The sequence below is a fragment of the Eulemur rufifrons genome, chromosome 15 (genome assembly GCF_041146395.1).
Source record: "Eulemur rufifrons isolate Redbay chromosome 15, OSU_ERuf_1, whole genome shotgun sequence".
Lineage (NCBI taxonomy): Eukaryota > Metazoa > Chordata > Mammalia > Primates > Lemuridae > Eulemur > Eulemur rufifrons.
The window spans coordinates 36284610-36308481 of NC_090997.1; the positions used below are offsets into that span (position 1 = coordinate 36284610).

General features: G+C 33.9%; 1 protein-coding gene across 5 annotated transcripts in view; it reads left to right on the forward strand.

Moving 5' to 3' along the window:
• Window positions 1–23218, forward strand: part of SENP6 (SUMO specific peptidase 6) — a 105302-nt gene extending 82084 nt beyond the window's left edge. For all 5 annotated transcript variants that reach the window (XM_069488986.1, XM_069488988.1, XM_069488990.1 and 2 more), the window contains 10 exons: window positions 1497–1606; window positions 1724–1840; window positions 8887–9006; window positions 10208–10300; window positions 13306–13736; window positions 18137–18240; window positions 19760–19848; window positions 21121–21189; window positions 21296–21446; window positions 22736–23218. In XM_069488986.1, coding sequence (XP_069345087.1) covers window positions 1497–1606; window positions 1724–1840; window positions 8887–9006; window positions 10208–10300; window positions 13306–13736; window positions 18137–18240; window positions 19760–19848; window positions 21121–21189; window positions 21296–21446; window positions 22736–22942 — 1491 coding nt within the window. In that variant the 3' untranslated portion in view covers window positions 22943–23218. The remainder of the gene's footprint in view (window positions 1–1496; window positions 1607–1723; window positions 1841–8886; window positions 9007–10207; window positions 10301–13305; window positions 13737–18136; window positions 18241–19759; window positions 19849–21120; window positions 21190–21295; window positions 21447–22735) is intronic.
• The last annotated feature ends 654 nt before the right edge of the window (window positions 23219–23872 follow it).

A 23872-nucleotide genomic window follows, 5' to 3' on the forward strand; every position in this document is an offset into this window, starting at 1 on the left:
AGTTTGAGAAAGAATTCTCACACAGAATTTAGGGTAGAAAAAAGTACAAAGCTTATGTATTTTCCCAAGGAAGAAAGAGAGAGTGAGAGAGAGAGAGGAGGAGGGAGTGGCCGAGGCACAATGAGAAAGGAGTGAAAATGCCAGGCAGCTGAGGAAAGTTGCTTGTTGCTTTTAAAGTGTAAAAATGGCTTTTCCTCCCCTGCTTCAGCAAGGGGGATAACAGGAGTGGTGAAATGTCAGGGAGTTCTTTATTTTTTATTTTCTCTGTGAGGCCGGGTTATCTGAGTCCTTGAAATCTGGTTTTTTGAGCAGGAACTGAGGCAGAGAGCTGGAGCAGGCAGGTCGTACTCCTACTATCTGCTTCAGGCTCTTCAAGGCTGAGAAAACAAAGTCTTAGAGATAACTAGTTAGACCACAGGTGTTTTAATTATACAAAACAAAGCGGGTAGTTGTGTTGTGAGTTTATTTCGCTTACTTTCTGTTAGATGGGTTATTTTTCCTCTGTTAGATAGGTTGTTAGTAAGGCCATCTTTCACATAAGCTAATTTAATATGGTTAGTTGAGATCTTAAAGAAATAAGTTACTGGAAAACCATTATTATATAAGTTGGGAGAGTATCACTGCTAGAGTGGCCGCTAGTTTTGCCTGTTTCTTGTATTTATTGTTAAATATCATGCATACTTTTTAGATTTATATTTTTAATCCATTTTTTTTGAGACAGAGTCTCGCGCTGTTGCCCGGGCTAGAGTGAGTGCCATGGCGTCAGCCTAGCTCACAGCAACCTCAAACTCCTGGGCTCAAGCGATCCTACTGCCTCAGCCTCCCGAGTAGCTGGGACTACAGGCATGCACCACCATGCCTGGCTAATTTTTTTTTTTCTATATATATTTTTTTTTTTTTTTTTTTTTTTTGAGACAGAGTGTCGCTTTGTTGCCCTGGCTAGAGTGAGTGCCATGGCGTCAGCCTAGCTCATAGCAACCTCAAACTCCTGGGCTTAAGCGATCCTCCTGCCTCAGCCTCCCGAGTAGCTGGGACTACAGGCATGCGCCACCATGCCCGGCTAATTTTTTCTATATATATTTTTTAGTTGTCCATATAATTTCTTTCTATTTTTAGTAGAGACGGGGTCTCGCTCTTGCTCAGGCTGGTCTCGAACTCCTGACCTTGAGCGATCCACCCGCCTCGGCCTCCCAGAGTGCTAGGATTACAGGCGTGAGCCACCGCGCCCGGCCTTCTATATATATTTTTAGTTGGCCAGGTAATTTCTTTCTATTTTTAGTAGAGACGGGGTCTCGCTCTTGCTCAGGCTGGTCTCGAACTCCTAACCTTGAGCAATCCACCCGCCTCGGCCTCCCAGAGTGCTAGGATTACAGGTGTGAGCCACCGCGCCCAGCCAATCCTTTTTAATTGAAAACCATTCTTGCCTACACTTGTTCTTTTTATCGAAAATTTTCCCAGTTGACTTTGTGAATTGCTGATTTGATTTCTTTTACTAGGTATCCTTTGAATCTAAAATACAACTTAGAAACAAACAGGAATTCCAGTTTTTTGATGATGAAGAAGAAACTGGAGAGAGCCACACCGTCTTCATTGGCCCAGTAGAAAAGTGAGAGACTTCCTTTGCATATGCAATGCTCTTACATTTCTTTAACTGTACATTACATTTCAGTTGTATATATCTATATATAGAGATTTATTTGCTTGTTTCTTTATTTTGTTATAGGTTGATAGTATATCCACCACCTCCAGCTAAGGGAGGCATCTCTGTTACTAATGAGGATCTGCACTGTCTAAATGAAGGAGAATTTTTAAATGATGTTATTATCGACTTTTATTTGAAGTAAGTTAATTTTCTGCTTACCTGTTAGCAAATGTTTAACATTCTATCATATGGTTTATTTTTGTTTTCTAGAGTCAGATTGTTTGGGTTTTGAATTTTATCACTGTCACTTCCTGTGTGACATTTGGGAAGTGATTTAATGTGTTTCTACATTTTAAAAATGAGAATAATATCTAAAAGAGTTGTAAGAATTAAATGAGATAATACATGTCAGGCCCTAGGAAAAATGCTTAGCCACATACAAAGTGTTCATAAATAGAAGCTTATTATATCATGTTGTTACTGTTACACTGTTTTAAACATTTAGAAAATTGTTACTACCATAGGTTTGGTAAATGTTGAGCAAGTACAAAAGTATGAATTCACTCATTTCCTTTAATGTATGTTCATGAAGTGCCAGCTGTGTGCCAGGTACTATATTAGAAGTTTGTGGTCTTACAGGAAACATAAATGGGATTAAAGCAATGGTATAGACCACAGCAGATGAGTGAATGCTTCATTCTCTTTGGGGATTGGAAGATATGAAGGACCAGGAAGCTTTCCTAGAAGAGCTTATGTGATGACCCAATGTACACACACATACACACCTGTGTGCAGTGTGTTCACACATATGTAAATGTGTGTGTGTTTACTGGTTTGTGGTATAAAATGGGCATGTATATGAAACAAAACAGAACTTAGCATCAGTATGGCCAGTACTCTCTAATATTTTCTAGTTTCTTATAATGTATTTCATTATAAAAACAAATTTTTAAAAACTAGTGTTGAAATCTGAATTGATTTTATAGCCTCCTAATGGTTGCTGCTCATAATTTGGTGGAAAAAAACCACATTGTTATAAAGAGTGAAGTTTTGGTCAGAGAAGTAATATCATAATTGAATTTCCTTAAGGCCATTTTGATAGGCATGTGCATTGTGGAAGTATAAATGAGAAATTATTTAAAGGAATTAATGTGATTTAAGAAGCCTAATTTAGGCATTTAAGTTGGAGTGGAAGAGGAAATGATGAGATGTTTTATGAGGTAGAGTTGTTTAGGATATAGAATTAGCAGGATTCCAGTACTGATTAAATGGATATTAAGAAGGAGAGAAATGGTACCAGATAAGTCCTAGTTTTCTGGCTTGTAAGACCTGCTAAGTGATGTTGGTACTTACTGAAGTATTGAGTTCAGGAGCAGAGCAGGCTTGAGTGGGGAAGGGATGAGTTCCCTTTTAGATATCTGTGATACAGCAAAAGGGATAGTGCCAACAAGCAGTTGAAATATGATTCTAGAGGTCAGTTGACTTCTGGCCTGGAGATATATAGATTTAGGAAGCTTTGCTTTGTAGGTTTTTGTTTAATTATGAGAAATTGCTTAGGTAGGGATATAGAATGAAAAAAAGTGATACAAGGACAGACCCTGGAGAATAGTTTTAAGAGACAGGGAATAAAAAGGCTCCCATGAATAATTTCTGAAGGCATTTGAGGGGCAAGAAGAGAAATCCAGAGAGTGGTGTCATGAAATCCAAAGGAGGTGAAAGCTTTAAAGGAGGATATATTCAATGAAAACAATATAGCAGAGGTCAGGACAGATAAGGGCTAAGAATAAATTTGAGGTCACAATAACCATAAGGTAATTAAAGTCAAGTGTAGAGCCTACACTGTTTCTAGGGGGTAACAAGTTGCCCCTCCACTCCAATGGAGATGGTATCAGTGGAAGCCTACTGGTGAGGCTCCCACCCCAATAGACTTTACCCATCAAGGGCAAAGAGCCCTCCAATGTCAGTGGAGATCTAGGACAGAACATGTACTTCCAAGCTTGCATGGCAACATTCATCTTTACCCACTAGAGTGTAGTGCCAGAGGAAGCCTGCTAAGACACAAGAATTAAATAAGACCTGTATAGTTCTGTATACTTGCCAGCAATAAATAAGATCCAGAGTCTTATAATACTCACACTGTCCAGATTTCAACTGAAAATCATTGTGTCACCAAGAATCAGGAAGATCTCAAACTAAATAAGAAAAAGAAAATCAGTAGACATCAACACTGAGAAGATGTGAATGTCAGAATTATTTTACAAAGATTTTAAAGCATCCATCATAAAAATTATTTGATGAACATAATGACCATGTGTGAAACAAATGAAAATATCAAACAATATGAAGAAGAAACAAGTGGAAATTTTAGAACTAAAAATACAAAAACTGAAATGACTTCAGTGAATGGGATCAATAGCAGATGGCGAAGACAGAGGAAAGGATCAATGAACTGTCTACGTGAATGTCCTAACAAGAAACTTCAAAGTTAAAGATATACATAGTTTAAAAGGAAAAGGATTTAAAAAGATAGACCATACAAGCATTAGTCAAAAGAAGGCAAGGATAATTATATTAATATCTGAGAAACTTCTGATAAAGGAGTTATCTACCAAGAAAATGTAGCAATCCTAAATATATAGGTACTGAACAATGGAGGTATGAAGTATGTGAAGCAAAAAGTGGTAGATGTGAAAGGAGAAGCATGTAATTCAACTGGATATGTCAGTACCCCTCTCTCAACAACTGATAGAACACCTAGAAAGAAAATCAACAAGGGAATGGAAGAACTCAACAACACCATCAACCAACAGGATCTACTTAACATCAGGATAATATATTCTATTTAGGTTAACTATATCCCCTTTTCAAGGGCACCATTTTTCCTTTTAATGATGGAGTATGTTTCAGTGAGATGAAATGTGTCGTATACTTTGTGGTAAGAGAAACTGCCATAGATTCTAAGTGCCTAACTTTGCAAGACCCCTTAAATCTAACACGCATTCAAGAACAAATTTAAACAAAGTTCTTCATAGTTGAGTCAAAAGATGTTATCTGGCTGGGCACAGTGGCTTATGCATGTAATCCCAGCACTTTTGGGGAAGCTGAGGCAGGAGGATTGCTTGAGCCCAGGAGTTCAAGGCTGTAGCAAGCTATGATCGTGCACTCCAGCCTGAGCAGCAAAGTGACTTTAAAAAAAAAAAAAGTCATCTCCCATAAATGCCCAAGAAGCATGTGAAAAGATACTTGAGGTTGCTAATCATCAGAAAAATGCAAGCAAAAACCACAGTGTGATATCAACTCATATCCATTGGGATGGCTACTATTGAAAAAAAAAAGAAAATGAGTGTTGGTGAGGATATGGAGAAATTGGAACCCTTGTACACTGTTGGTAGGATTGTAAAATGGTGTAGCTGCTATGGAAAACAATATGTAGGTTCCTCAAAAAATTAAAAATAGAAGTACTCCATGATCTAGCAATCCCACTTCTGAGTATACAGTCATGCACCATAACTGACATCTTGGTCAATGATGGACCGCATATGTGACCGCAATCCTGTAAGATTATAATATTGTATTTTTACTGTACCTTTTCTATGTTTAGATACACAGATACTTACCATTGTGGTACAGTTGCCTATAATATTTAGTACAGTAACATGCTGTACAGGTTTTTGTAAGCTGTACCATCTAGGTTTGTGTAAGTACACTCTATGATGTTTGCACTACTACGCCTAACACCTTTCTCATAACATTTCTCTGTCAGTAAGTGATTCATGACAGTATGTCTGAAGAATTGAAAGTAAGGTCCTGAAGAGGTATTTGCACACCCATATTTATAGCAGCATTAATCACAGTAGCAGAGAGGTAGAAATAATAACTGTACATTGATGAATGGACAAACAAAATGTGGTACATACATACAGTGGAATATTATTCATCCTTAAAAAGGATGCTACAACGTGGATGAACCTTGAAGACATTGTGCCAAGTGAAATTACTCACAAAATAATAAGTACTATATGATTCCACTTATATGAGGGCTCTAAAGTAGTCAAATTCATAGAAACAGAAAGTAGAATTGGTGGTTAGGTTACCAGAGACTGGGGGTGAGGGGAGGAGAAAGAGTTGTTATTTATTGGATATAAAGCTTCAGTTTTGCAACATCAGAAAATTCTGGAGATCTGTTTGTAACAATGTGAGTATACTTAAGTATACTACTGTACACTCAAAAATGGTTAAGATGGTTAATTTTATGTTTTTACTACAACTTAAATAGAAAAAGTTTTCTCTCAGTCCTCATGTATATACTTTAACAAACCGAGCTACTGAAAGGCCAGAAGTGAATATGTGGTGTTGGATAGAGTGGTCTATGCATGTCAGTTAGGTCAAGTTGGTTGATAGTGCTGTTCAGGTCATCTTTGTCCTTATTAGTTTTCTGCATACTTGCTCTACCAGCTTAAGAAAGGGTTGTTGAAATCTCCAACTATAATTATGAATTTTTCTGTTTCTCCTTTCAAACCTATATCAGTTTTTGCCACATGTATTTTGAAACTCTTATTAGACATATACACATTCATGTCTTGGAGAATTGACCTCTTTATCATGTAAGGTCTCTCTTTATCCTTGATAATCTTCCTTGTCCTTAAGTCTACTTTGATCAAAATGGATATGGCTATGGCTACTTCAGCTTTCTTTTGATTTGCATTTGCATGGTATATATTTCTTTACCCCTTTATTTTTAACCTATTTAAGTATTTATATTTAAAATGATTTTTTGTTTTTGAAAGCATTTAGCTGAATCTAAAAAGTGAGTTGAACTCCTGTATTTTTTTGCATTGTAGTTTAGTCTATTTCATATTCAAATTATACTTTTTATAGTAGAGATTAGAGTAGAGATTTTATAGTTACTTGTTTATAATCTTGACTATTAATGTTTTCAGGAGGCTGCTTCATATTTTACAGTTACATCTTAAAACAAATTTCACATAATAAACTTAAAATACCTTCAAGGTCCGCCTTCTCTGGTGCAAATCTACATATGAAATAATAAAGAGAGCCTAAAAAAATTCATGATTTTTTAAAATCACATGTGAATTAAAAAGAGGAAACTTTTTTTCCTTAACTAACACCTTGTTCATGGGAGGAAACTTTTTTTAAATTCACTATGAAATGAGTAACTCCTGCTGCCAGGCTCATTCTTCTCCATTTCTAAATCTTACTGTAATAATTAGAAACAAACTTTTAAGCAGAGTTTACCAACGTTGCAAGAAATAGAAGGGCATTGCATCTGGAGAATGTTAATGCAGTGAAGAAAAGGATTATTTTAAAAAATTACTTTCAAAATCACTTTCATAAAGTTGCAGATTAACCTTAAAATCATTTTTTAACTTTGTCTTATAATTACAGAAGTCATGGTGTTGTTACTAGATTTTCCACTTTATGAAATAGCAAGTGAACAGCTTCACCATGACATTCAAAGTTTAAGTTATTTATGCGCTGATAGAAATTAATGCAACCAAATGGAAGAAATTCCCACAAATTTTTGTGATAAACTTGGATTTTTCCTTTAATTCTAAGATAGAGTTAAGATTGTTCTTATTAAAATTAATAGTTGTAACACGTTTACATTTAAAAAATCCAGACCTGTAATCACAGAAATTCTTATGGTTGTATATCAGAAAGACAAAATAGTTACTTTAAAAGGCATAAATTTGTTTACATTATGAAGTAGGCAGTTTCCTTAAAGATATTTTTCCTTTTTTAAATCGAATTATCCCTTTGTTTATTTGGTTCAGTTTTACAAAGTAACCATTGTAGTTTGGGCCAGCAAAAGTAGTATGGTTCATCCATATGGGAGTCCCTGGACTCATAGCTAGTTCACTACACATTCTATTTTGAGGATATTATTATAGAATTCAGCAATTGATTTAATCTGTGAGTGGAGCTGATTTGCTGTATTATAATAGCTCAGTGTGGAGGGGCACACTGAGTTGCCTGAATGCAAGAAATCTTTTAAGTGATGTCCTTTTCATTAGAACTTGAGCTTTGGAACTAACAAATGTTAACGATAAAAGTAACAGGTCTCACTCAAGAATGTGCACTCTGGGAGGACAAATCTCTTAAGCATTTACTGTTTCTGTGTAAGATTTCACAGACTTTCAGACATCTTCACTTTGATAAAATGAATATGGTTATAAGCTTCAATTTGCTTAGCTCCTATGAGAAAGTTTGGAACATAAGCAATTAAATTTAATATATCATAATTTCCTTTTGTGAAATAAGGACCATTGCTATTTGTTTTGATATAATAAGGCAAAGAAAAATTAGAACCAATGTAAGATCACTTTAAAGAGTCATTGTTACAACCTAACCACTGTACATGTTTCTATTTCTTTTCTGTTTTTGTAAAAAGTAGTATATGGCTGGGTCTTCATGGTTTATTAACTGAACTGTTTAAAATGAAATAAACAATACATATCTCTTTATTGAGATATAATCCATGTACCATACAGTTCACCCATTTAAAGTATACAATTCAGTGGTTTTTAGTATATTCAGAAGTTGAATCAATCAATATTAGAACATTTTCATTACCTCAAAAAGAAAACTAGTACCTATTAGCAATCACTCCCCATTTCCCTTCAACCCCACCCCAGCCCTGGGCAACCACCAGTCTCCTCTCTGTCTCTATGGATTTGCATATTCTGGACAATTTATATAGATGGAATTATACAACATGCAGTCCTTTGTGAATGAATAGCTCCTTTCACCTAGCATAATGTTTTCAAAGTTCTTCTGTGTTATCACAAGTATTAGCACTTCATTTATTTTTATTGCTGAATAGTATTCCATTATGGATATAACACAGCTTATTTTTCCATTCATCAATTGATGAGCATTTTTGTTGTTTCTGTTTTTTGGCTATTATGAATAATGCTGCCATGAAAGTTTATGTACAAATTTTTGTGTGGACATTTGCTTACTTCACTCGTGATTTAGATGTGCCCTTGTTTTAAAACATTTCAAATTATAGTGTTACTCTCAAATATCACTTTCCATTGCCTGAAGGTAATCTAGTGGTTATCATTGCCTAGAATATGAAGTAAACTTTGCTAATAACATCTTTCAGTTCTAAGGAATAGCGATTGATGGTAGTGGCTAAATAGATTTGATAATTGATTGACTTTTTAATATAAAGTGAATGGTTACATTCATTATATTTGAATTATGTTTGTATAAAATAGATATTTGGTGCTTGAAAAACTGAAGAAAGAAGAAGCTGACCGAATTCATATATTTAGTTCTTTCTTCTATAAACGCCTTAATCAGAGAGAAAGGAGAAATCATGAAACAACTAATCTGTCGTAAGTCAAACTCTGAAAATATTTAACAGGTGTAGTATGTCACTCAAATTTAACTTAGTAAAAAAAATCACGTATTTGAAAGAAAGCACAAATGTTTGCAATTTACTTTTTTTTTTTTATTCTGTAGCCAGGAAGGGAACATACCAAATCACTCAGGTTCATTTTCATTCTTCGCAGATTCATGTTCTGCTACCTTAAACTAACCTTGTGCTGGTTTGGGGGTAGAATTTTTTTTTAAAATATCACTTATTTACATTGAGACATCATTTAGTTCTATTACTAGTTTCCAAAATTAATATAATTCATAATATTCTAATACTTTCAGAATACCTGGAATTCATAAATGTTTTAGGCCAAATATCTAGATCAGTCTTTACCAAATATGACTGATAGTTTTTTCAAAAAATTACTTACTCACTAAATACAGATTGCTCTGTTTTACCCTGGGTGTTCCATCCTGAATGTCTCAGAGAGGAACCTATGAATCTGTACTCTTAATAAGCTCTTTGGTAGATTCTTCTCAGACAAATTAAGGAAATACTATTATTTCTATATATTACTCCTGAGTTATTTTGTTTATAATTCACCTTCATATAAGTGATGGCATCTGGTTCTGATACTTGCTGGTAATTGGTCGAAAGAGAACACTTTAGAGTTGGTACATTTTTTCATAACTACTGTTAAATGTCTTGAATTGATGGCTGCTGTGCATTATATGAATAATATTTTCTTCTACTTCAGCAATTCCTGATTTTGCATCTTAGGTTGATGGTAATCATTGATTATGACCAGTAATCATAGTCTATTACTGTTCCATCTGCCATCAGATAACGCTTACTTTTCCTACTATCTTCTCCCCAGTTACCATAAGTCATGCTGTGATATACCTCTCAATATGGTTGGTAGTACCAATTCTGCAGTAATAAAAATAGTATAGAAATCTAGGCAAGATAAGCACTGGAACCCTTCAGATGTAGTAGCAGGAGCTAAATATCTCTTTCCTCCAGCTTCAATGATGGGAAGTCCCATGCCTTCCTAGTTCCTATCTAAGATGCTCTGTTTTCTTTCTCCAACTTGTCAAACCATTTTATACAACTGTTAACAGCTGTTATATCTGAATCTTCATAATTTATACATCACTGCATATAAGCTGAAGCACTGGAGATACTTCAGAAGCTTATAGTTTGTCTCTCTCTTACAGCATACAGCAAAAACGACATGGGAGAGTAAAAACATGGACCCGGCATGTAGATATTTTTGAGAAGGATTTTATTTTTGTACCCCTTAATGAAGCGTGAGTATGAATTTCCTTGATGTAAATGTGGTAGCAGTTTTTTTAAAATGCACTTGTGAGGTAAAGAATTCATTCATTTTAAAACTTTCTGAAATTTGTTGTGTATATTCATATTTGTACTGCCTATTTTATGAAAATTCATGCAGCTTCCTAGTGAATCATGTAAGATGTTGAAGTTTGCAAACACTACACTATTAATAGATACCTTTCTAATTTCATTTTATTGGTCAATGTGAAATAATGTCATTTAAAAAAAACCAGTGGTGCTTATGATCTAGCAAATATCCTATAGAAAAGATTACTTTATACAAAAAAGATGATTAGGTTATATAGAGGAATTTGAATGTTTATTTATTTATGAATGAATGACAGGATCTTGCTCTGTTGCCCAGGCTAGAATGCAAAAAACAATTTGCTCTATAGAATAGTCAAACTCTGTTTATTTAAAATCATATTTTAATCATGAAACTTGTGCTCTTTAATTAGACTAATCAAAGGTAGGGTAGGTGAAAACATTGGTTATAGCTATAAAGCACAACTTCTTCAAAGCTATATATTTTTTATATCATAGTAAAATTTAAAATTAATTAATCTTTAGTTTCTTCATTCTCAAAAAAAAATCTTTTTTTTTTTTTTTTTTTGAGACAGGGTGAGTGCAGTGGCATCATCATAGCTCATTACAAACTCAAACTTCTGGGCTTAAGCAATCATCCTCCCTCAGCCTCACAAGTAGCTGAGACTACAAGGGCACGCCACCATGCCCAGCTGATTTTTCCCTTTTTTGTAGAGTCAGAGTCTTGCTATGTTGCTCAGGCTGGTTTCGAACTCAAGTGTTCCTCCTGCCTCAGTCTCCCAAAGTGCTAGGATTACAGGTGTGAGCCACCATGCCTGGCCTAGAAAAAGGTTTCTTAACACTAATTTATCATATAAAGTAACATGTGAGCTGCCTACTGAATGAAAGGAAAGCCATTTATTGGAAATAAATTATAAAAATTTAAAATGGAAATATAATTGAGGTACACATAATTTGGAGATAGAGGTACATCCCTCTTAGTCACTATATCTGTGGATGGAAGTTACTATGAGTGCTTATAGTCATCTTGGTGAGGGGTAGAGAATGATCAAAAATGTAGGGCCAGTAAAAGATTGTGTAAGAGGGCTGTACCATTTGTAGTTGAAAAAAATGGCCTGCAAATCAAGAAGACTTGTTTTGGTTTGTGTTTTGTTGTTGTTGTGTTTTGAAGAGGTGAAGCCACAAATATTTATATACACTAATTATATTAGATAGGCTGCCATATGTTTGTCATGTTTTTAACTTTTCTAGTGATGCTAATTTTTTTAAAACTTAAGTTTCTAAACTATTTGTTTAAAAATTGTCACAGTATTAAGTCCAATAGAGCTTAAAGGGAAAAACAAAAAGTCACAGTATTTGCCAAGGGAGCACAAATTTGATATTTGTATCTAATCCATCTTAAGATAAGGGAAATTGCCTGTTTTTGCCTCTTTTCCACTCTTGATTTAAAGTTAATGTAGCTGCTGTTGAAAGGGATTATAAAAGCAAAACTCTGGCTTTTAGAGGTTAAAAGTGATTATCTGATTCAGCTTTCTCTTTCAGCCAGACCCCCCCCCCACCCCCCCGCCAAAAAAAAAGGATTTTTCATAGTTTTTAGGTGAGGCAACAGAAAATTTGTAGCTTATCCATATTGGCATAGCTACAAAATGTTAGGAACTGTGATAGGTTACAGGTGTAGGTAGAGAATCACCATATTATAGCATATTTCATCAATTTTTAAAGTACATTTTTTCACATCTTAACATTTCTAAAATTGAGATGTGACTTATATTCAGCTGTGTCTTAGAGTTGATGAAATGAGGAAGTTGGCATGCTCTTTCTTTCACCCCAACCTGACCTAATCCATAGGATACTGAGGATTAATAATCAAGAACTAGAGAGAAGCATTCATCCATCTGGACTTTACTAAGGATGAAGCCAGCCTTTATGACCTTTCTATTAGATGCTATCTGATGAAGTCATAGATAGTACTGTTTCTTAGTATTACCTTGGGATACTCTAATATTTTGCAGAAATGAGAATGTGGAATAACTTTTATCCATGCCAAGATATTTATTTTTTCATTCAGCAAATAAGTATTGAACACCCTACCATATGACAGATATTATTGTGCTTGACTAATAAGCTGTCTGACACCTATAGCCTGTTCGTTGTATCCCAGCACATAGCACTGTGCCTAGCAAGTAGTTGGTCTTTAAAAAAAATTGTTAGTTTAACAAATACTAGCTGAGACCATGCAGCTTCTTATTGGTGGCATATAATCCACTGTTGGGAACTGAGATATCTAAATTCAGCTATATCACCAGCACACACTTGAGTCAGAGCTGGAACTCTTTACTAATACTTGAATTTTTGTAACAATGACTAGATTAGATATGTTATTTCCTTTTAATGTATTTACATTTCAATATAGCATGAAACAAAAGATTACTTATATACATATTTTCAATATTAAGCCCCTTCGTACCTTATTAATAATAACCCAAATACAGTAAAAGAAAACTATATATACAATACTTACAAAGTGTTGAAAATTATACAGTTTAATTAGACTTCTGAAGACATTTTAATCTTACGATTAGATAGATTTCTATCCTTTTACATAAAGATGGCAAAGGGAAGGCAAATGGGAACAATGAATTGCAAACTGACATAATTGCTAGAAAAAGCAATGAATTTTTCATTCCACAAACAAGGAAAGGTTCAAAAGATTGTTTGCAATAGTGAATGCAGGCTATGAATAGACATTGTATTTTGTTAATGAATCAATAATCATATATAAACAAGCTGATTAATATGAGAATTGAAAAAATTGGGCAGTCTTAATAAATTTGTTATCAAAAATTTTAGAAAACTATTTCAATTGATATATATTACCAAATATAATAAATTTTCTAATAATATATTTAGTAGTTTCATTTGTTTTTTACAGTGCACACTGGTTTTTGGCTGTTGTTTGTTTCCCTGGTTTGGAAAAACCAAAGTATGAACCTAATCCTCATTACCATGAAAATGCAGTCATACAAAAATGTTCAACTGTAGAGGATAGTTGTATTTCTTCTCCTTCAGCCAGTGAAATGGACAGTTGTTCACAAAACTCTTCTGCCAAGCCTGTAATTAAGAAGATGCTAAACAAAAAGCATTGCATAGCTGTAAGTGATTCAAATGCTGGACAGGAAGAAAGTGACTCTCGTTATCGGAGAAACATATGCAGTGTGAAGTGTAATGTGAAAAAAATAAATCATACTGCAAGTGAAAATGAAGAATCAGATAAAGGAGAATCTGCATGCCCAAAAGTTGCTGATAGGACTAAAAGTGAGAATGGCCTACAGAATGAATGTTTAAGTTCTATGCCCCATACAGGTATGTATCTAAATTTGTTTTTTGTTTGTTTGTTTGTTTTGAGACAGAGTCTGGTTCTGTCACCCTGGCTAGAGTACAGTGGCAGTGGCAGTGGCAGTGGCGTCATTGTAGCCCACTTGCAACCTCAAACTTCTGGGCTCAGGTGATCCTCCTGCCTCGCCCTCCTGAGTAGTTGGGGCTACGGGCACATGCCACCACACCTCGCTGATTTTTCGGGGGGGGGGGGGAGGTTTTTTTTTTTTTTTTGGTAGAGATGGGGTCTTGCTCTTACTCAGGCTGGTCTTGAACTCCTGACCTCAAGGGATCCTCCCGCCTCAGCCTCCCAGCATGCTAGGATTACAGGCGTGAGCTATCACACCCAGTTCCTAAATGTTTTGAAAGAATGAAAGAATTCAGAATAAATGGGATTTTTTAATAAACAGGATTAAGATCTTTTTTTTTTTTTTTTTTTTTGAGACAGAGTCTCACTCTATTGCCCAGGCTAGAGTGAGTGCCGTGGCGTCAGCCTAGCTCACAGCAACGTCAGACTCCTCGGCTTAAGCGATCCTACTGCCTCAGCCTCCCGAGTAGCTGGGACTACAGGCATGCACCACCATGCCCGGCTAATATTTTTTATATATATTTTTAGCTGTCCATATAATTTCTTTCTATTTTTAGTAGAGATGGGGTCTCGCTCTTGCTCAGGCTGGTCTCGAACTCCTGAGGTCAAACGATCCGCCCACCTCGGCCTCCCAGAGTGCTAGGATTACAGGCGTGAGCCACCGCGCCCGGCCCGGATTAAGATCCTTTTTAAAGAATTAAAGTTTTTTTTTAAAAATTGGGTTTATTGAGGTATAATTTACTTAAAATGACATTCACTTATTTAATGAGTATAGCTCAATGAGCTTTCATAAATGTATACAGTCATGTAATCACCTCCACAACCAAAATTTAGAACCTTTTCATCATTCCAAAACAATCTCCTTGTGCCCCCTTTGTAGTCACTCTTTTCCCCTCAGCCCTAGAGAATGCAGTTTTAAAATTATAGTACCAGGTTTACATTTTCCATTTGTAGAAACTTGAATTTATTTTTATTTCATAGGAAATTTATTCACCATAAACAGTTGCACAGTCTTAGATTTATAAGGCAATAATTCAGTCTTTTCAATTTACAGATTGCTAAATTGAGATCAAGTGGCCAAAGGCAGAAATTAAAGCTTTCTCCTCCAAAATAGTTGTTAACGTTCCAATTAAAGCTTGATTCCTCTCATTTCTCACTCTCCACCTTTTTCAGTGAGAAGAGGGCCACTGGTTCAGTCTCTGCTTTTTTATTTTCCTTCGGCTCTAATGAGTTGGTTTTTTTCCTTGAGTCAGTTCCGTATTTCTAGCACCTGTTAAAGAAATGTAAAGTTTCTGTTCAAATTCTTAAATTTAATATCAAGTCAACTGTATTCTTTTAACCCATTAGTAAAATAGGCTACTTCATAAAATTCCACTACATGTTGTAATGTGTGCCTTGCAAACTTAATAAACTGTGAATTAGATATAATACATTCTCTTTGGATAAAAAAAGTTGGTATAAGACATAGAAGAAATAATGTGAATTGTATACTTTAAATGGATGAATTATGTGGTATATGAATTAAATTTCAGTAGAGCTATTTTAAAAAAACGAAGTCTCCCTCTGATCAATAATAATCTTATGTATTTTAAAGTGAATTCAAATAAAAATGAAGCCAGGCACAGTTGCTTGTGCTTGTAATCCTAGCTACTCTGGAGCTTAAGGCAGGAGCATCACTTGAGGCCAGGAGTTAGACCAGCCTGGGTGATGTACTGAGACCCTGCCTCTGAAAAAATAAAATAAAAAATAAGATAATAAAAAATGAATTAAAGTGCTTGACTTAAAGCAATGGGCCAAAGTGCAAAGTGTAGGGCTTCATATACACAAACTCCAGAGATTCCTAGTGCCCTCTGCTACAAATTAATGTTCTGGTCAAGTAATAGCCAGTTAAATTTGAAAAAAATAGCCTCAAAAATCCTAGTGGAGACTAAAGCAAAAACTAATCTGTTTTTTTTAGAGACAAGATCTTGCTCTGTTGCCCTGGCTGGAGTGCAGTGGCATAGTCATAGCTCACTGCAGCCTTGAATTCCTGGCTCAAGCAATCCTCCTGCTTTGGCCTCCCAAGTAGCTGGGACTATAGGCACACACCATCCCACCCGGCTAATTTTTTTTTTTATTTTGTATTTTTTGTAGAGACGGGGTCTCGCTATGTTGACCAAGCTGGTCATGAATTCCTGGCCTAAAGTGATCCTCCCGCCTTGGCTTCCCAAAGTGCTGGGATTATAGGCATGAGCCACCATGCCCAGCCAAAATAATCTGTTTTATGTAGTTTGCCTTCTTTATATCTGTTTATCACATTTATTCATTTTTATCATAGTTTATGCATTTATTTTGTTTTGGTTTTAGTATGTGTATATGATACCAACTAAATCTTCCTTTAAAGGCAAAGCCTCTGAAACAAATGTTTCACAAAATAGGGATTTATCATTATTGTGTGTGTGATATTCTGATATTTTCTGGGGTTTTTTTTTTTTTTTTTAATGCTTGCTTTAATCCAATCCTGATAGTGTCCCACACTTTGAAAAATGTTGCTTTAAAGTAGGTCAGTGCATTTTTCAGTAAGGAGGTCCTATTGGCTTTCATCAGATATTTCTAAGAGATCACTGACCCAAAAGTATTTTAAATAAGAGTACTCTCTAGGTGTACCTTTACTACCTCAAAGAGGATGGGTTAAGCAATATGTACTATGTACAATGATAGCATATTAAAAGTTAGGATAAGAAGAGCTTATAAAAATTTTTGTGATCTGATTAATACCTCCATAATTGAGTTCTATATGGTCTGGGAGTGTAGTTGACAGGATTTAAATGATGTATTTTAGACAGTTTTAACATAATTTTAACTGTCAAACACATATAGTCACAGCTGTTGACTACTAGTATTAGATAACATGCTGTAGTTAGGGGAATTGTATCTTATCCTAGAGATTAGGTTTATAAGGTCAGCTATAGGAAAATAATGTGTGGTATCACTACTTTCACTTGTTTCTTATATCGGTACCTATTAAAAAGTTGACTTGCCATGGTACACGAAAATGTGTATGTTTAAATTTGAGAATGATGCTCAGCATCTTCAAATGGTCTTACTGTATGAGAAGCTCTCAAGAACTGCCACTGAGAGAATAGCTGATTGAGTTATCACTTCTTAATTTACTCAAAGTCATTTGTTTATTGAGTAAAATAATGGAAGGAATTGCCTGCATAATTTGTTTTTCTCCTGTTTTTGAAATGCACACAGGTTAGTTTGTATAAGGTAAATACTCATATGACCACAGTTTCTATAGGCAGGAATGATTTGCTGCTAGAAATAACCTGCTTGTAATTGACTGAATTGTCTGAGGATATGGACAAATTGTATTCAATATAGGTGTTTTAGCTTTAAACAAACATAAAAGTACAGATTTTTGAAGAAGATAAATTGACAAGGTTATTTTTTGTATAATAAAATGATTTACCCTAGTGCTTTATAAGTTATTTTAAAGAGTATATTGTCTGATCACAACATTTAGATTTATATATTTTCAAGAATACATTTTATTTTGCTTCCTTCCCATCTCATCTTATTTATATTAATATTCTTAACCTCTTTTAATAATGTGTACCAAAATAGATTTTATCCTGTGTAAAATACCTAAAAGTCTTTTTTTTTTTTTTTTAATTTTGAAATGGTATTCTTTGTAGTAAACTATATTGATGTATTTGGCATTAAAGTCTTTGACTCTTTTTCACTGTTTTCATGTAAATCTTATGTTTCTTTCAAACATTTTATGTGATTAGCTTTCAGCAAAATAATTGATTTTTATTATTTGTCTAAAAGCAAGGCTGTTAATTTTAATCATGTTTATTTTTTACCCTGTATTGAATAATTTTCCATATTTTCACAATATTAATTATAATTCTGCAATTGTATTCTATTTTATGTTCTATAATTTGCTAACTATTCCTGTTATTTGACATCTAGGTTATTTTTAGACTATTGTAGCTTCCATTATTAGTTAAAGATATCTAGCATACCTAGCACAGGAATATTTATCTGTACATATACATACATATATGTATTTAAGTATACATATATCTAATCGTACTACCTAGTTTTTAAATTTTAATAAATTTTGGGGCCTGAGTAATAGAAACAGGTCCGTAATTGACATGTCAGTCTAAGTAACTTTATATTTGGGATATTACTTACTAAGGCAGATTTTGTACTTTACTATATCAATTACTAGCATTAATTTCAACATCATATACTATGAGTTCTAGGCATGGCCTTTTTTATTATATAATGTTTCTTATTAATACAGATGGCTTAAACAAAATCAAAGTAAACTATGATGAAGAATCAGCTGAAAGTGGTAAAATGCTTGAAGATGAACTCATCGACTTCTCAGAAGATCAGGATGACCAGGTAAAACCTAATGCTTGGCAAAAAGTTCTAATGTTTTATCTAAATAAAAATTTTCCTGTAAAGTTTTATAAGCACTTCCCTTCATCCAGTAACTCACTGTGGCATCTGGATTTGGATCACATCTCAAAATACAAATTCAGTTTTCAAGTCAAAAGTTTCCAGGATAAAAGTATCAATGCTGCTGCTGCTATTGTTGCCGCTATGGTGTGGACTGAACTTCAATATAAATTTAATTATCTCACTCCAACTTAGCCACCACCTTAAACATTTATAGTCCATATATAACTTTGGATTTGACTTGACATTCAAGAGGCAGATGTATAAATTTTTAGTTATGTGCCATACCACAGAGTTATTTTTTTTCCATTTTTCCAGTGATTTTTTTTTCTGTCCAGTTTAGTGTATATCTATCATAGCAGAAGCAGATAATATTTAATTAAAATTAACATAGGTGAATTCTAATATTTCCTTAGATTCTCATTTGCCCTAAAAACATTACTAACAGGAAGAATAAAGTATATTTTTGAAAATGTTTTATAGCTTCAGTTAATGAAGTTTATATCTAGAGAAAAGTTTATAGAAATCTTACAGCATACCATACCTTTAATTCTCTGACTTTTCTTTAGTTTTTAGGACAAACTGGGTCATTTGTCTAATAGTGAAGATAGCTTTATACCGTATCATTTTTCCTTTTTTCGTATTACTCTCTTCATGTGAACAAAAGCTATTTTTTATGATATCCCTTGGTTTACAATGTATGGCTGTAAAATACAGTTTTTCTCTCTAACGTGGAGAGATTACATTCATGGTTTATAATGAGCACTTAATCTTTGGCTCTTTTGGTGGTAGCAGTTACCTATTTTGTGAACTAGCTAATCTAACTGTGCTTTGTTATTGCTATTATTCCTATTGTTGATTATTCCATTCATAAAGTTGCCAGAAGCTGTCTCAAAAAAAGCCTTATTTATTTTACATTCAAGAAAACCTATAGAATAAAGATACAATGTCCTAAAGCTGTCTTCTCTCAAGTGAAGTGAAAGAAAATACTGGTGTCTCAAGGAAAACAATGTTTCCAAAAAACCTTTAAATATTAATATTTCTGATGTGAAAAAATTATTCATGTAAAATAATAGTAAATATAGGTTATTTATGTCCTATTATGAAATAGCTGTCTTAGCTAGCAAACTAAATTTTTGTAAAAATAAACTAAAATCAGAGTAGTAATATTTTGCAGAAGAATCAGTGATAATATATTCAATCTTTAAGATTTCTTCTAGATTGAGTAAATAGATTGTAACAATTTCTTATAAACCTCTGGTTATTTTTTTTTTTTCCACTAAATTGTCATTAGATTTTTTTACAGTATTAGGTAATTGGAATTAAGTGTCTGATCACCTAAACAGAAAATTTTTTTACATATTTGTTACAAAGATGTTTGTCTCCAGTGATGCTATTTTGTTAGGTTATTAGTTATTTAGATTGCATATTTTCAATATTAACAGGAGGCTGTCTTTTATAGGATGATAGCAGTGATGATGGATTCCTTGCTGATGACAACTGCAATTCAGAAATAGGACAGTGGCATTTAAAACCTACTATCTGTAAACAGTAAGCATTAACTGTTTTATCTTCCAGACTACATGATAATTTTTATTTAAGTATATTCATAAAATAAAACATAACTGAACAGTTTTTATTTAAACAAATACTTAAAGCTCACAAATGCTGTCAGGGTCAGTGAGAAAACTTGGGGCATGCTATCCAGGGATTAAGGGAGGAAAAAATAGGTATTCATTTCAGTCCTCCATTTGCCAGTTTTCCTAGCCTCTGCTTGCACTTCTGCGCATACAGTTTTGATCATGAAGCACTATTCCTTTTGATATATAGTGCTTTGGAGCAGAAAACATTATATATCAAAATCATAACTTGGGGTTGGAGTTTACACTGGTTACATAGCTACTACATGAAGGCTGTAGAGTGAATCAAGGCAGTCCTGAGGGACATGTTCCAGATGGGAACCCCAAACAGCAGTGAGTCAGTTTTGGTTTTCAGAAGTACATGATTCTTCTGAAGTCTCTCTAGAGACTCTGAACTTCTTAGATAAAGTATTACCAATTTCTAGGCTTAATCTCCTTTGACAGTTTTGTAGAAAAGTTTAATGGAAACTCCATTAAGAGACTTTGAAAAGCAAACTTCACTTTTAATGGAAAATATAGAGACCTAGGATAGTTAAGGGATCTCCTCCAAATTTCATAAAATTTTAGCTAGGAAGAACCTGGATCTTTAAACATTTTGGGACTTTTGGCACTATATTACACTTCCTCACTTAGTTGAGTTTATAACATAACTTTACAGAATTAAAATGTTGACGGTTGAATGAATCTAAGTTATACAGAGTGTTGTGAAGTGGAATCTTGGAAAAAACACAGCATTCTAAACTAATTCTTTTATGTGATGATGTCTATAATAGGTTTTAGTTAAAATTGGATTATTTTACTTCTACTTTTGTATGGTCTCACTTTTGTTGATTTAGAATATGAGTATGTTCCGAATTTTCAGAATTGTTTTGACTTCCTACTAATTTTGAAGTATTTTTAGGAACCAACTATGGAACTTTAGTGTAAAATATTTATAACTAAGATATGGTTAAATTAATATTCTATAATTTAATATCTAATGTAACCATAATTTAAGTATCATTGGACTATAAGGTTTATATGTGTCTATAAGGTTCGTTTTCCCCCTTCGTGTTTACTGAGAGGCATACAAAGAAAGGAAACTTTTAAGGTTTTAAATTTATTGTAAATATGCCACTTTTAATCTTTTTATGCCTTTGTAATATTATAAAGTTTTTAACTTTTGGTCATTTGTACCCTGCAGACCTTGTATCCTACTTATGGACTCACTCAGAGGCCCTTCTCGGTCAAATGTTGTCAAAATATTAAGAGAGTAAGTTCAAAATCACACCTTGCCCTTTGTTTTATATTCTGGTGGGGATGAGGAACTATGTATATTTAGGTATATGTATATTTTTACTATATATGCATTATTGCAGGTATTTAGAAGTGGAATGGGAAGTTAAAAAAGGAAGCAAAAGAAGTTTTTCCAAAGATGTTATGAAGGGCTCTAATCCAAAAGTACCCCAGCAAAACAACTTCAGTGACTGTGGTGTATACATATTGCAATATGTAGAGAGCTTTTTTGAGGTGGGTTTCAGTTTGTTGGATCTGATAAATAATAAAGTAGTGCATTTGACTATGTTAGTAAAAAACACAATGAGCAAATATTTTAAAGAGTTTGAAAGTTATTATTTCAGAAGTTATTCCAGGGGGCAAAAACTTCCACATTGGAGAACTTTCAAGTCATAAAAACACTATATGTATAGTTCATCAAATGCAAGGTTTATTTAGCTCATTCTGTGACTGATAATCAACTCGCCCTTTCTATTGGCTCTTTCCACCTTAAGAAATCTCTCCCATGAATCAGACTGCCTCTTTTACCCTCTCTTCTCCTCTTCACAGATATATTTCTTGAAGTATTTATATTCACTGTCTCCATTTCTACAAATCCTACTTGCTTCTCAAATACCTAAAATCTGGCTTCATGTGTACCTTTATATTAAAATTGCTATTGAACTCTCAGTACCATTTGACACTTGTTGACCATTTCTTCCTCACTTTCTGGCTTTGACTTCAGAGGGATAGTCCCACACATACCTCCCTTGATTCTTTACAGTTATCGTGACCCCTTACTTCTTCATTGGCCATCCAATGTATGAACCACTAAGTCCTGTGAGTTCTATCATTAATGTCAGATATCATCTGGGGCTGGTAAGCCTTTTTTTTTTTTAATTGTAATTTTTTTTAAAGAGACAGGGTCTTGCTGTGTCACCCAGGCTGGAGTGTAGTGGCACAGTTACAGCTCACTGTAGCCTCAAATTCCTGGGCTTAGGTGATCTTCCTGCCTCACTCTCCTGAGTAGCTAGGACTACAGGCATGTGCCACCATGCCCCACTGATTTTTTTAATTTTTTGTAGAGTTGGGGTCTTGCTATGTTGCTGAGGTTGGTCTTAGCCTGGCAAACATTTTTATAAAGGGCCAGATAGAAAATATTTTAGGCTTTGTGGCCATGTAGTCTCTGTTGTTACTTTCAGTTCTGCTTTTATCTAGTGATAGTATCTATAGACCATATGTAAATATGTTAGTATGGCTATGTTCTAATAAAACTTTATCACAAAAACAGGCAATGGGCAGAATTTGACTCCCTGGCTGTAATTTGCCAGCCCCTGATTTAGACTTTAAGATTTATAGGCGGAAACTGTATCTTACATATCCAGTGCCTAGCATAATGCCTAGCATGTGATAGATATTTATATGTAATTGTAAATACATATTGAATTAGTTATTGATTTCTCCTTTTAACTTTGGAATGCTTTATGTGATTAAAACTAAAATGTTTATCATTTTTAATACGCATTTTATATTTTTATTTTCAGAATCCAGTTCTCAATTTTGAACTACCTATGAATTTGGCAAACTGGTTTCCTCCTCCAAGAATGAGAACAAAAAGAGAAGAAATACGAAACATAATTCTGAAGCTGCAGGAAGATCAGAGCAAAGAGAAAAAAAAACATAAAGACACTTACTCAACAGAAGCATCTTTAGGCGAAGGAACAGAACATGTCAGCAATATCTCAGATTGACCATTTCTGTTGCTTGTCAGTTCTGCCTTCAGAAACTAAATGACTTTCAACTTTGGGTATAGACAGTAAAGAACTGAAGTGCTCACTACTCAGAGTGATTTGGAAATTTTAATGCTTGTAAAAATGTCATATAATTAATTTCCAAAGGAGTATGTATTAAGTAAAAGTCTGTAAATATGTTAATGAGGCCAATTTTTCCAGCATTTATAATTATTTTTTTCACTTGTTAGGAAGCTTTTGTTATGTATTTTCTGTTAATAGTACTTAAGATTGCAACTTCTAAACACAAAATAAAAAGAAAATATTTATAGGAGGAAATGATTAATTTGATATTCTTTAGTGAAGCTTGTATAATTCCTCAGTGGGTGTGACATATTTCATGGGATATTCAAGTATCTATGGTAATCTTTTGACCTTTTACAATATTTTCACAACTCAAAATGTGAAAATAAAATTAAATCTAAGATAGTCTGAACTAAGAAGACATCTTCATATGCTTGTATAGCAAGAAAAAAGTAATAGCTTTTCAATTCATATACTCCTGTGTGTTCAGAAAACACAAGAAATGTAATATTTATAATTTTACACAAATATTTAAGAAGCAGTATTAAGAGCAATCCAAAAAAAACAATCTTGAATTATACCACTAAAATATAACTATACTTGCGTACATTGTTGTCAAATGCATTTCTGAAGACATCAAAGACTCAGGTTAAAACTGTTTTGGTAAGTGCAGCTTGAATTTTAAGTATCCCATGTTACCTTTCTATATTATAGCTTAAAGTATGCAACAATCTGTGTGATATAATTAACTGATGAACATTTTTAATCTGTGTAAACACAGGAATTTAAATAGGAATTTACTATTTTTTGTAATAGCTTTTGCTATTTTTTCATTGCTCATTTTGTTCCTGTTATTTTGATAAAGTA